Source organism: Rhinopithecus roxellana, chromosome 10, assembly GCF_007565055.1.
Source record: "Rhinopithecus roxellana isolate Shanxi Qingling chromosome 10, ASM756505v1, whole genome shotgun sequence".
Taxonomy (NCBI): Eukaryota; Metazoa; Chordata; class Mammalia; order Primates; family Cercopithecidae; genus Rhinopithecus; species Rhinopithecus roxellana.
The window spans coordinates 53,933,540-53,945,689 of NC_044558.1; the positions used below are offsets into that span (position 1 = coordinate 53,933,540).

The window sequence follows — 12,150 nt, forward strand, 5'->3', positions numbered from 1 at the left end:
TAGCTGGGATTACAGGTGCCCACCACCACGTCTGGCCAATTTTTATATTTTTTAGTAGAGACAGGGTTTCACCATGTTGGCCAGGCTGATCTTGAACTCCTGACCTCAGGTGATCTGCCTGCCTCGGCCTCCCAAAGTGCTGGGATTACAGACGTGAACCACCGCGCCCTGCCAAAAAAATTGTTTTTTAAAGGCCAGTCAAGTGAAGCAATGGGAGTGAAGAAGGAACAAAGAAACCTGTAACTGATTGTGATCAATTAGTTGTAAACATCACTGCCCTTGGACCAGCCTGATAAGCAGTTGTTTTGCGAATCATTGCCTTATGTAGCAATGTTATTCATTCATTCAACAGACATATTGAGCTCTTTATGCCAGGCATTCCATAGCCCTGGAGATATATGAAGAGCTCACTGGCTGCTAGGATACCAACAGGTGAACAGGTAACAATGTGTGACAAGTGCAATGACAGGCAGGGACACCTAACTCTGCTCTCAGACGTCCAGATGTATGAGGAAGAGGAGGAGGAGGCAGAGGAAGAGGGGAGGACAATCCAGCACAGCAACATGTTCACAGAAAAAGCCTCAACGAATCCCCACCACACACTATTTTACTGTGGCTTCACGAGTGAGGAAACTAAGGCCCAGATAGGCTAATTTGTTAATTCCAGCCATTCCCACCAGGCTCTCATACCAGCCCTTAGAAATCTCCCCTTAGCCAGAACCTCCTTCCCTGCCACTCTAGGCTCAGCTTTTCTCAGGTGTTTCCAGCAATAAGTCTGGTGTTAGAAGACTTCCGGGTTCTTCTGCTTTTGGCCAATCTCGGATCCAGAACCATTCCCGATCTCCCTCCTCTTTTCAGTTGACCCTGTTATTCAGCCAGCCAGCCAGCAGATATTTATTTTCTGCTTACTGACTTTTCACTCCCAGATATGTCTGGGTCAGACCTGTGTCTGACTCAGTTTCAGGCTGGAGCCAGTGGGCAAGCCCCTGGGGAACACTGCCCTTCCAGTGGGCACCCTGACCCCGGAATCAAGGCGAAGATGAGGAGTTCCTCGGTGCCTCAGCTTGTCCGCACCGCTCCCCCTCCCTCCTCCAGCCAGAGGTCCCAAGGGGAGGGGGGCGGCTGAGCTGAGAACCGCTAATGAAGCCGCAGCCAATTAACGCCCAGACCAGGGTCGGGGGGCGGATAAAATTAGCAGCCTCGGCTGCAGGAGGGAGCCGGAGGCGGGGGTTGGGGGAGGGTGGGCAGCTGGCTAAAGGGGGCCGTGCTTGCTAGTGGCAAGTAGCAGCCACGGGCCCCGCCCTCCAAACCCGCGCTGGTCCCTTCCCCCACCCCCTCATCCCAAAGCTCCCTCCCCACCTCCTCCGTCTGCAAACTCAGCGCCCACGAAATTAGGAAGAAAAAGGAAGATCGATGACTCCAGATGCCGCAAACACTGTTCCCCCTCCCTCCCAACCTGCCACCACCTCCCGCCGGCCCCGTGGAGCTTAGCAGGTTGTCAGCGCTCTGCTTACACTGTCCCTGCATCTCCATCCCATTCAAGGTCTTACACCTCCTTCCCCAAATCATCCGCTGGTGAGCCCCACTCAGGTCTCATCTGCATCCCACTTGCTGCAGCTTCCCTTCGCCCACCTCAGGAGGAGAATCCCAACCTCAGGCGGGGCTCCTACCCCGAGGGTAACCCTCAGCTCTTTTTGATCCGGTCTTTGGTGACTTCCAAGGTGCTAGCTCTGTCAGTCTTTGCCTTGGTTTCCCCACGAGCCGCTGAGGGAGAAGGCCCTGGCCAGGTCTCTACCAGAGAGAAGCCCCACACCACCTCCCCACTCCCTACAAAGGTCTCACACAGGCGTGTATTGGATTTCACTTTATTTTGTTCCCTTTCCCGTCTGTTTTGGCGTAGAAAAAAATATCACAGAGAGGAAGCAGCAGGAGAGGGCAGGTGCAGCTGGACTGCAGGGACTGGAAAGGGGCGGCAGGGGCCGGGGCCAGCGCCTCAGCCCAGGGGTTCTGCTTCCGGTACCCTAATGGGGTTTGGAGGAAAAGGGGACAGGCATATGGCAGGCAGAAAGGTGGGAGGACAGGCTGAGGTTTTTAGGCCTTTACAGTCTTAGGCGGGGCAGGGTGGAGTAGGACAAGCGCTGGGGGATAGGAAAGTCAGGGTGGGGTGAGGGTGCCAGGCCAGGAGTTATTAAAGCTGTGGGGAAAGGGAGTGTGCAGCCTAGCGCTAAGGGTGAAAAGGGGACCCACTGTGGACCTAGGGGACATTGGGACCGCCTCCAAGCCCCACCTATTCTGGGGCTGCACTCTTACCCCTTTCACTTTGGGGTGCATTGGAGGGGGCTACCCCAGCCTCACGGGCACTCCGCATAAGGAAAAGGGCACCCACCTTAGCTGAGGGTCCCGAGAGGGCCGTTCCCCTCCGCCCCCAGAGTGGAAGGAGTGGGCGACATGGCCACAGGAGCGGCAGAACACTGGGAAGGGGATCCCACCTAGTGAGGCTGGGATTTGGCGTGAGGCTGGGGGCTGGGGCTGGGGAGGGGCGCTATCCAAAGTAGGGGTGCTCACTCTGGAAGTTATAGTCTGGGCACACCTTCTGCACCAGTTTGTAGTCAAAGCTGAGGAAAGAGACGAAGATACAGATGACTTTGAAGGGCTTGGCACAGAGCCAGGCGGCCTGGCTCTGCGTGTGCTCGGTGAAGCACACCTGCGATGGGTCGTACAGGCACGGGCGGTGCTTGCGCGCCCGGTTTGTCTTCTCATACTCCACGTGGCAATTGAAAGCGCGCGACTCTTTGGCCCCAGGCACTCCCAACGCGCCCCCAAGAGGCCCTGCCAGTGCGCCCCCGAAGGAGCCCGGCCCCGCGGCTGCTGCTGCCATCCCCAGCGGGGGCCCCAGCCCAGGAAGCACCCCTTCCAGGGCGAGCGTAGACTGCAGAGGGTGGGGGACAGGCCCGGGCAGCCAGACTCCCCCGAACTCGACACGCTTGGAGGGCGGCACGATGCTGACACTGAGGTTGCCCAGGCTGGACGAGTTGTGGCGGAAATACACACTGAAGGTACCATTCACATGGTCCACGATCTTGCCGGTCACCAGCAGTGAAAACTTGAGGGTATGCACTCGAAAGTAGAAGTCCCCCCAGCCAAAGATCTTTTTGGCGCGGGACGCCTTGATGGACGGCTTCCTCTTGGTGCGCTGCGCGGGCAACGCCCCGGCTGCCCCTGCTTGGGCCAGCGCCGCAGTGTGGTTGGTCGGCCAGGCCCAGCTCCAGGCGCGGCCGGAGCCTAGGCCGTCGGAAGACCTTAGCGCTGGGAGCTGCTGGCCGGGGCCACCCGCTCCGGCCGCGGCGGGTCGCAGCTCCAGGTACTGCGGCCTTCCGGACTTTGGTATCTGGGCATTGACCGCCTGTGCACGAAGAAAGAGGAGAGAGACGCTGGGGTTGTCCCCCGCCATCCCACCAGAGCCCTATCAACACCAGCCCCTTTCCACAGCCGCTAGGAGACCAAATGGAACCACAGTCCCGCAGGGGGCAGAGAGTGTGCTTTGGAGGAGACCTGCAGCCCTTTCAAGTCATGTGGTCTTGGCCCAGTCACTTCATTTATCTGGGCCTCAGTTTGTACATCTGTGAAATGACGTCAAGAATCCTCCTGTGCCCACAGAACTCCAATGAGGGCCAAAAACCCAAGGCCAGTGTGAACGTGAGTAGGGAGTAGAGCTCTGGATCCTGTCTTATCTTTCTTGGCCCGGCCCCTGGTTGGTTCCAGTAAGGAGCCAGGGAGGGACTGGACTTTGAGCAAACTGAGCCAGAAACGCTGTGACTAGTTAACATCCAGCATGAAGAAAGAGGCTCCAGCCTGGCACTCACGGTGACTCACACCTGTAATCCCAGCACTTTGGGGGGCCGAGGTGGGCAGATCGCCTGAAGTCAGGAGTTCGAGACCAGCCTGGCCAACATGGAGAAACCTCATCTCTACTAAAATTAGGCGGCAGGAGGCTGAGGTGGAAGAATCACTGGAACCCGATAGGTGGAGGTTGCAGTGAGCCTAGATCACACCACTGCACTCCAGCCTGGGCGACAGAGTGAGACTCCCTTTAAAAAAAAAAAGAAAAGAAAAAGAAAGAGGCTCCAAGACCTCAGAGACCAAAGCCCCCACCTGGGCCTCAGCCCCAACTGGCCTGCAAAGAGTGAATGCTGGGAACCAGTTGAGCAGAGGAAGAAAGCCTAGGTATACCTCCCAGTCCTCAGCACTCCACTCTGGTGGAGGCCGCCTGGTCATTCTTTCCCTGGGCTCCAAGGGGGCTGAGAAGCCCCTTCCTGCTCCCACCCATTCTGTGTGTCTCAGGTGGCCACTGATCTCAGAGACAGCATGGGCTCGAGGACAAGATGGATAGAGAGGCAGGAGCGGCTGGGCCAGGCTCAGGCCATCAATTATCTGGGGCAGGGGTGAGTGGGGGTGGCTGGGAGTGAAGGAGACAGAAAGGAAGCAAGAGGCAGAAATATGGAGACGCCGCTCCAGCGAGGGGAGCAGGCGAGAGAGGAGCTGCTTGTCAGAGTGTGTCAGTCAGCCTGAGCTAGCCACCACCGTCATGTGCTGTGGCCCTGACTGTGCACAGGTCCCGTGGGGGGAGGCAGTACCGTGTGTGTCAACCTGGGGTTCTTGTGTCTCTGTTAGCCCCAAATGGTTGTGTGCGTGTGGCCTGTACATGTGTGTGTTTGGCTGTGGTGGCTGTGTGTCTGGGTGCCCATGGATATGAGTCTGAGGAGCCTGTGTGTGTGTGGCTGCTTGTCGTGGCTGCATGTCTGTTGTGTAAATCAGTGGTGACTATGTGTATGTGCCTGGATTGGCTGTGTGTGTGTCAATTTGTGGAGTGGTGTCTGTGTGGCTGGTGTGGTTGTGTGTCTGGGTTGGCTGTATGGCTGTGTATAGCAGTCTGAGGGTAGCTATATGTGGTTGTCTGGAGGTGTCACCTTTCCTGTGTGAGCCCCTGTCATCCTCTGCCCAAGTATCAAGCTCTTTCTAAAGGGGGTGTATCCGTAGTCATAGAACAAGTGTGGTCTTGCTGTGTTCTGATGGGGACAACATACATGCATGTCAATTATATCTGAGTGGTCTCTGGGGAGGTATCCCACACTGGCCCGCAGGCTGTGCTGTGGGTAGGTAAGGAGGCCAGGAAGCATGGGTGCCCCCCTCTGTTTGCCCACACCCATGTATACACACTCCGTGTCACCGGGGACAGGAACAGCAGAGCCAAGCTGCTGGGCTAGAATCCCCACCGCTTGATCCCCGTCCCCGCCGCGCTGCGATCCCGGGTTATTAATGCTGCCGCCACCCGCTCATCATACATATTTATCGCCCCCCTCATTCCCCCTTCCATCCATCCCTCCTCCCAGCCCAGGTGAGGGGGCGGGGGTGGCAAGAATGATTGACTCCCACAGACAGGCTTAAGCCGGCAGCTAACACCTGGAGGGTGGGCTTAGAGGGGGTGGAAGGAGGGGTCCCAGGGTACAGTGGGAGGAAGAAGAGGTCCCAGAAGTGGGCTTGCAGAGGGCAGGGCCTGAACCTGAGAGAGGGCACTGGGGGAGGGAGGTTAGGTTTCCTGGGAAAGCCGAAGGGTGGGCCATTTGAACTCAATCCCTAATCTCACCTAACCGCTGTTCTTTCCAGAAGCCCAGTCATCCAGGTCCCCACTATCCCCATGCTGTCAGATGTTATGACCCCCAAATGCCTCCAAGCCATCTCCTCCCAGCAGACCAGAGCACCCCTGTGTCTTGTACCCAGTCAGAACCTGGCTGGGGTGATTCAGGCCAGTGACTTCTACCAGGCAGGGGCAGGGGGTAGAAGTCAGGGGCTGGGGAGGGGAGGAGGTTCAGCAGGGTAAGGAGAGGTGCGAGGGTGTCACCCCCATCTCTGATCTTAGACAAAGTGCCGTCTGTGCTTCTCTGATCCTGGCAAATCCCCTGGCTTTGGGCACTCCCGCCCCCACCCACTGCTGTAGACAGCCAAGACAAAAAGGAAGAGTTGGGGGGGGGGCACGGCTGAAGCGACCTTGTGGGGGAGTTCGGACAGGGAGGGGTGAGAGTCTGTGAGGAAACGAGCCGAGAAATGGGAACACGGAATAAAATAAAATAAAATCCTCCCTCTGGCTCCCTTGATTGCTCATGCTCTCTCTCCCTCTCTTGCGTTTTTTCATCTCTCCCCATTCTCTCAGTCTCTTTTGTCTCTCAGTCTCTTTTCTCACTGTCTCTGTCTTAAATTTCCTCCTCCCGTGATTCTGATTTTCTCCCTCTTTCTGTCTGTGGTTTTCTCCTGCCGTCCTTCAGGCTGTCTGTCTTCAGCGACATGGGGGGAGGTGGGTGAGTAGGGAAGGTAGGTGGTAAGGAGCTCCTCTCTGCCCAGAGCTCTTGTCGCCCACCTTCATGGCTGAGGGTGGGAGCAGGATGTTGTCCGAGGAGGGGTTCCCCTTGCTCCAGAACTGGCTTAATTAAGCTAATTGGGTGCGGTGACATTTGCGGAGGGGAGAGGCTAGCACTGCTGTCGGCGCGGGGGCGGGGTAGAGGTGCGCGGCAGCTGGGGGGTTCAGCAGGCTCCTTCAGGCCCATGGTGGGGGGGCAGGGGGAACTGCACCAGGAGCGCTTTGCCCCCGAGGCAGCGGGCCCACGCACCTGCGGGGAATTGAGGTGGCCTCCTGTTGTTGGGGGCAACAAACTCCACTTCGGGGAGTGGCTCTTTGGGGATGACACTGCTGAGATTGGGGGAGGATCAGGCTGTCAGCCCCCCAGCCGCATTGCGGGGTGCACCTCCCCTGGGCCTCCAGACTGGCCGGTTGCTTCTCCCCTGCCACCTGGGCCAGGCAGGGTGCTCCCAGGATCTGGCTGGGGGAAGGGACAGTACAGGCCTGGGCTGGGAAGGGGAGAAGAGCATCCTGAGCCCCTGCACCTAGAAAGAGGCAGGGGTGCTGCAGTCGGGGCTGGTGGAGTCTGGCTGGGAACCAGGGATAGAGATGTGGGTGAGGACAGAGGTGGGGTGGACAGGACAGCCTGGGGTGAGGACTGAGACAGAGAGGGAGGGGGACTGGGATGGGGGACTGGGATTGGGGACTAGCAGGCACAGATATAGGGTACAGGGATGAGGATACAATAAGGATAGGCCTGGGGACAGGGATGAGAAGGAGAACAGAAATGGTGGCCAGGCGTGGGGCAGAGACAGAGATGTGGATGGGGTAAGGACCAGAGGAGTGAAGATGGGCTACAGAACAGTCCAAGAAGAAGCATGGAGACAGGAATGGTGGATGAGGGATAGGGACAGGGGACACGCAGGGATGGGGTCAGGGTGGGGGCAAAACAGAGATGGGGGATTCGAATGGTTACTGGGCAGAAACAGGGATGGATGCAGAGACCCAGGAGATGGGGATGGGAGACAGGAAGGAAGACTGGAATGGGAAATGGGGGACAAGGGAAGACACAGGAGATGGGGACAGAGACAGGGGCTGAGGACAGGTATGGGAGAGGAGCCAGAGGGCAAGGCAAAGACCAGGCAGGATCAGGCTGTGGGAGGGGGCCAGGCAGGTTGAAGCAAAGACACCTCTTTCCATGAGGGGGCGGGGACTGCTGGTGGGGTGGGGTGGGCTCTGCCCTTGGGCTGGACGCCCCCTCTCTTTACCCCTACCTGCCTGCCTTCTCTCGGCCTGCCGCGCAAGGCTCACCGTTATCTGAATTTTGATTTTATTTTATTTATTTCCCTGCTTCCTAGAGCCAGCGCGGTCCCCGCGGGAACGGCTGCCCCCCGCCCCCCGCCCCGCGCCTCACTTTATTATTGCAATAAATGTGCCTATAAAGGCGCCGGCTCCGGGGCGCGGTGGGGGTTGGGGGGAGCCGCGGAGCGGGGATGTAATTTCCCGAAGCCGGAGCCGGAGGGGGAGTGGGCGGGGTGGAGGTGGAGGAGGGGCAGGCGGGGGAGAGGGGGAGCCGCGCCAATTTCCAGCGCTCAAGGCAGCGCTCCCTGCTCCCCATCCCCACTGGGCAGCTGCTTCCCACCCCACGCCCTGCGACTCCTGCCTGCGCCTGAGCCCTGGGACCCCTCTCCTATGACCCTGCCCCATCTCTGTTGCCCTGTCCCTCACGGATCCCACACATCTTGAGTTGCAGGGCTAGGTCCAAAGTTCCCCATCTCCTTGCCAATTACTCCATCTCTGACCCCTGTGAGGTTCCCCCACTTACCTGCTTTCTTTAGACGTTTGTGTTGTCTCTCTCCAATTACCTCCTCCCTGACCCCTCTTTGCCTTGCTTCTGTCCTTATTACCTCACCTCTTCCCCAGTCACCCGCTCCTGGGTCTCCAGCTCCTCAACCCATCCCAACCCTGACACTCTAAATTCTCCTTTCTGACGCGTGCCCCTCCTATTAGGAATGTGAAGCTTCCACTGCAGGCTCTGGCCCAAGGGAGCTGTCACAGCAGGCCCTCCCCTGTCCCCCTGGCCCAGCTGCGGCCCCTGATTACCCCCAAATCCCTGCCAGCAGCTCTGGGCCCTAGCCCAGGCTGTGCGTGCCTAAGTGGCCCAGCCAGAGATTAGCTGGGGGGCTAGAGGAGGGTGTGGAGGCAGGAGCTGGTAGCTGGCTGAGGGGCTTCGACCAGCCAGCTCTGACAGAATCAGGCCCAATCCTTTCCTGAGGTGGGATAGAGCTGGCAGGTCCCTCAGGGCCCCGCCCCTGCCCTCCCCCAACTAATTAGTAATTAGTGATTAGTGACTATTGATCACCTGCTGCTTCTCCCAGTAGGCAGCTGCTTTGGCAAGAGGTCGGGGAGACAGAGACCGAGAGGGAAAGGAGTCAGACTGTATGAGAAAGATCCTGAAGAATCCCTGGCTGAGAGGCCAGAACCCCAGAGGCAGTGGAAGCCAGGAGTCCCAGGCTCTGAGAGATGGGAAGCCTGGAGCGAGGGGGAAGGGAGAGAAACCTGGAGGAGGGTGAGCAAGCAGGACCGGAGAGGCAGAGGTGTCAGCAGTTCATGGTTAGGGTTGCCAAAGAGTTGCCCTGTAAACTGTCCCCTACCTACCTCTTACCCAGGATCAGCCTCACCTTTCGCCCACTCCCAGTGCTGGCACCAAGACACCCCTGAGCACGCACACACATAAGCCACACTCAGATACATAAACACATCCTGAGGCTCACAGTCTCATAGCACACTCAAATGCACTCACAATCACAAGCACACAGAAACACGCTCACAAACCCCAGAGACTCATACAGACAACACATGGGCCCCAGCACACAGATGCACCAGAAACCCCAGGGAATACACTTGAATACACCACACTCACAAGTGTACAGAAGCACACACAAGTATTTGGACACACAAACACTTCTATACACATACCTCCCCATGCAGTTATACATATCTATACACCCGCAGTGTGTACACACGTAAACACATTCTCACATGCACATAAGCTGGACTAAACAGCAGATCCACTCTCCCTGTTGACTCCAACACGGAGGCCCCACAGCTGCAGCTCTCTCACACACACTCAGATAGATCCCATCGCTCATATCCTCCCGCTTACTCTCCCTCAAGTCTCCACCAGATGTTTCATTCCCCCTCAGGGGGCAAAGGAAATTAAACCGGATCTGTCCACAGGGGAGTTTATTTGCCGGGGAGAGTGGAGATGAGGTGGGAGGAAGTGGAAAGGAGGGGCAAGGGAATGCCATACCTACCATCTTTTGACCCCAGGCCTTCACCCATGGGTGGGTGGGTGGTAGGGCACAGACCCCCCCCACCCCTCCAGTCCACTAAGGACAGAACTAGGCAGCAAGTCCATGAGAAGCTCATGCTAGTGGAAGCAGTTTTCATGGAGGGGCTCCTCTGCCTACCTTCCAGCCCCTCAAGGTCACCAGGCAGGGCTCGGAGGGCCAGGGAGTTCTAACGCTAGCTTCACTGGGGCAGCCCCGGCCCTGCTGGAGTTTGCCCAGTGTGATTTGGCTGAGCAGGCAGAGGTCCAAATGTTGGGGGGAGAAATATACCCCTTCTAGACTCTACAGAGGCTGGGGGTACAGAAAGTGAGGGTTTGGGGAATGACCTGCCTGCCCCCAAACTAGGTAGGTCACAGTTGGGTGGCAGAAAACAGGGAAGACATAGGCAGGGGAGGCTGGTAGAAGGAAAATGGGGGACTGGGGTCTGGGCCCCCCATTGAGGGCACACACCAGGGGCATAGACAGATGGCTGCACTGTGAGGCAGGCACTGGCACTCACTCATGCAAAGCCAACACCACACGCCACACCAGTATACATATGTAACCTGGGCCCCAGTACTGGATAGCCAAGTCTGGCTTCCCTGGACACATGAACACAGGTGCACACGGTGACCCACGTCCTCCACCCAGTACATATAAGCACACCATGTTCGCGGGTTGAAGCCTCCAAGTCAGGAAGGAGGCAGATCAAGTCTGAGTCCCCTTAGCCTCTGGCTCTTCGCCCAAAAGCCTCAGGGAAACAGGCCTTGGAGTAGGGTTGGAGGCAGGGAGGGCACGGGAGGAGAGACTCCCCTTCCAGACAGCCTCCCCCTTCAGTGGGGCACGAGAGGGGGGTGTGTCTGTGAGGTCGTGCAGGGGAGATGGTGTCTCCCTGGGAAATGTGATGGGAGGCTGGCTGTAGCAAGTTCAGCCGTGTCTGCCTGAGTCCGTGTGTGCGCGTGTGCTCGGGCCATGGATGCTCCCGACACGAAGCCCACCTGGCATGGTGACAAGTGCAGAGAAGAGAAATGGGAAGGCGGGGGTGGATGGGTGGAAGGACAGACAGACAGTGAGGCAGGCGAGCGAGACTGGCGCGGAAAGACGGCAAGGCTGACACCCTGCTGGCTTGTCTGTCTGTCTCGCACTCCCGCTCTGTCTGGCGCACTCGCGGGTCGGGCTTCGTCCCCTCCCCCGCCGCGCCTGAAGCCGGCTCCTAGGGGGACCTCCGCCCGGCACCCTCTCCAAGCCTCAGCCAACTTACGCTAGGAGAGTGCCCGTCCTGAATCGGGCAGTCTGTCTGCGTCCCCCGCGCCGCGCAAAGTTGGGACGCTCGGAGCTGGGGGCGGGGCGGGCGCACGGAGCCCCCCGCACACTGGGACCGTCGCGTCCCAGAACCCCGCGCTCGCGCCCCAACCCTGCCACCCTTACCTTCTTAAGGAGCCACGGGCCAAAGAGCAAGAGGAACCATTCCGGGAGCAGCCGCATCTTCTCTAGCGGCTGAGCGGGGCGGGCGGGGCGGGTCCCGGGCAGGCGGGAGCCAGGCCTAGGGGCGCGGGGCTCTGGGCTGGCAGGCGGGCGGCAGGGCGGCTGCGGGAGCGGCGGGAGCGGCTGCGCGGCCCGCGGACTAGGCGCGAGGCGCGGAGCCGGCGCTGGGGGCGGGGCGCGGGCGGGGGAGAAAGTTGGGTCTGACTCCGCGGGCGGGGGGCGGGGCTCCGCGGCGCTCCAATCCCGGCCGCTCCCCGCGCGCCCCCTCCCGCCCAGTTGGGGGCACCGAAGGTGACTTTCACTCCGACACACCCCGGACACGCCCCTGGCCCAGGTGCGAAGCGGAGGGGGTAGAGAGGCTCAGGCACTGGGCCCCCGAGAGGCCGCGTCTGTGCGCCCAGGAGAAACGGGGCAGGGCGTGGGGCTCTGGGCTCCGGGCCTGTACACCCGGAGTGGGGGCGCCGCGGAGCCGGGCCGGGCGAGGCACTCCATGCCCCGGGCCTCTGCCCTGTTCAGGGCCGAGGTGGATCGGTGCAGGCCCAGGGCAGGGGCCGAGTTGGGGACGGGCGGGGCCTCGGGTGGCTGCCGCCGCGCGATGCTGACGGGGATGGATGGGCGCCCCGCGGCTTATTCGGCCGGGAGATGAGAATCATTGATCACGGACGGAAACCCCATCACGTCTGTCAATAGGGCTGACAAACGGCGCCCGCCGCCCTGTCCCCGCCTCACCGCACCTCTGCGGTCTCAGGACCCGTCGGCTAGACCGGCTGTTCACCTTTGCCCCTCGCCCCCATCACTGACCCCCACGAGGCCCAGCGCGCCCCTGCATAAGGGCTGGGCAGGAAATCCCTCTCAGCGCTGCCTGCCCGGCCTCTTGGTGCAGTCTCTGTTCCTTCCCTCCTGCCGTCCCATCTTTCACCACCAGCTCTTCTAGATCCTTGT

At 59.5% G+C, this 12,150-nt stretch overlaps 1 protein-coding gene across 1 annotated transcript; it reads right to left on the reverse strand.

Annotated features, from left to right (window-relative positions):
* Positions 1 to 1,849: 1,849 nt before the first annotated feature.
* Positions 1,850 to 11,368, reverse strand: NXPH4 (neurexophilin 4). The gene is made up of 2 exons (XM_010388991.2): positions 11,152 to 11,368; positions 1,850 to 3,403 (listed from the first exon to the last, which is right to left on the reverse strand). Exons 1-2 carry the CDS (start codon positions 11,206 to 11,208, stop codon positions 2,543 to 2,545), a joined length of 918 nt encoding a protein of 305 aa, XP_010387293.1. The 5' UTR covers positions 11,209 to 11,368; the 3' UTR covers positions 1,850 to 2,542.
* Positions 11,369 to 12,150: the final 782 nt, after the last annotated feature.

Excerpts from the sequence above, each read along its gene's own strand:
- NXPH4 (XM_010388991.2), bottom strand. The coding sequence starts at position 11,208 with ATGCGGCTGCTCCCGGAATGGTTCCTCTTGCTCTTTGGCCCGTGGCTC. Across the intron at positions 3,404-11,151 it reads GCCCGTGGCTCCTTAAGAAG|GCGGTCAATGCCCAGATACC; the intron begins GTAAGGGTGGCA and ends CTTCGTGCACAG.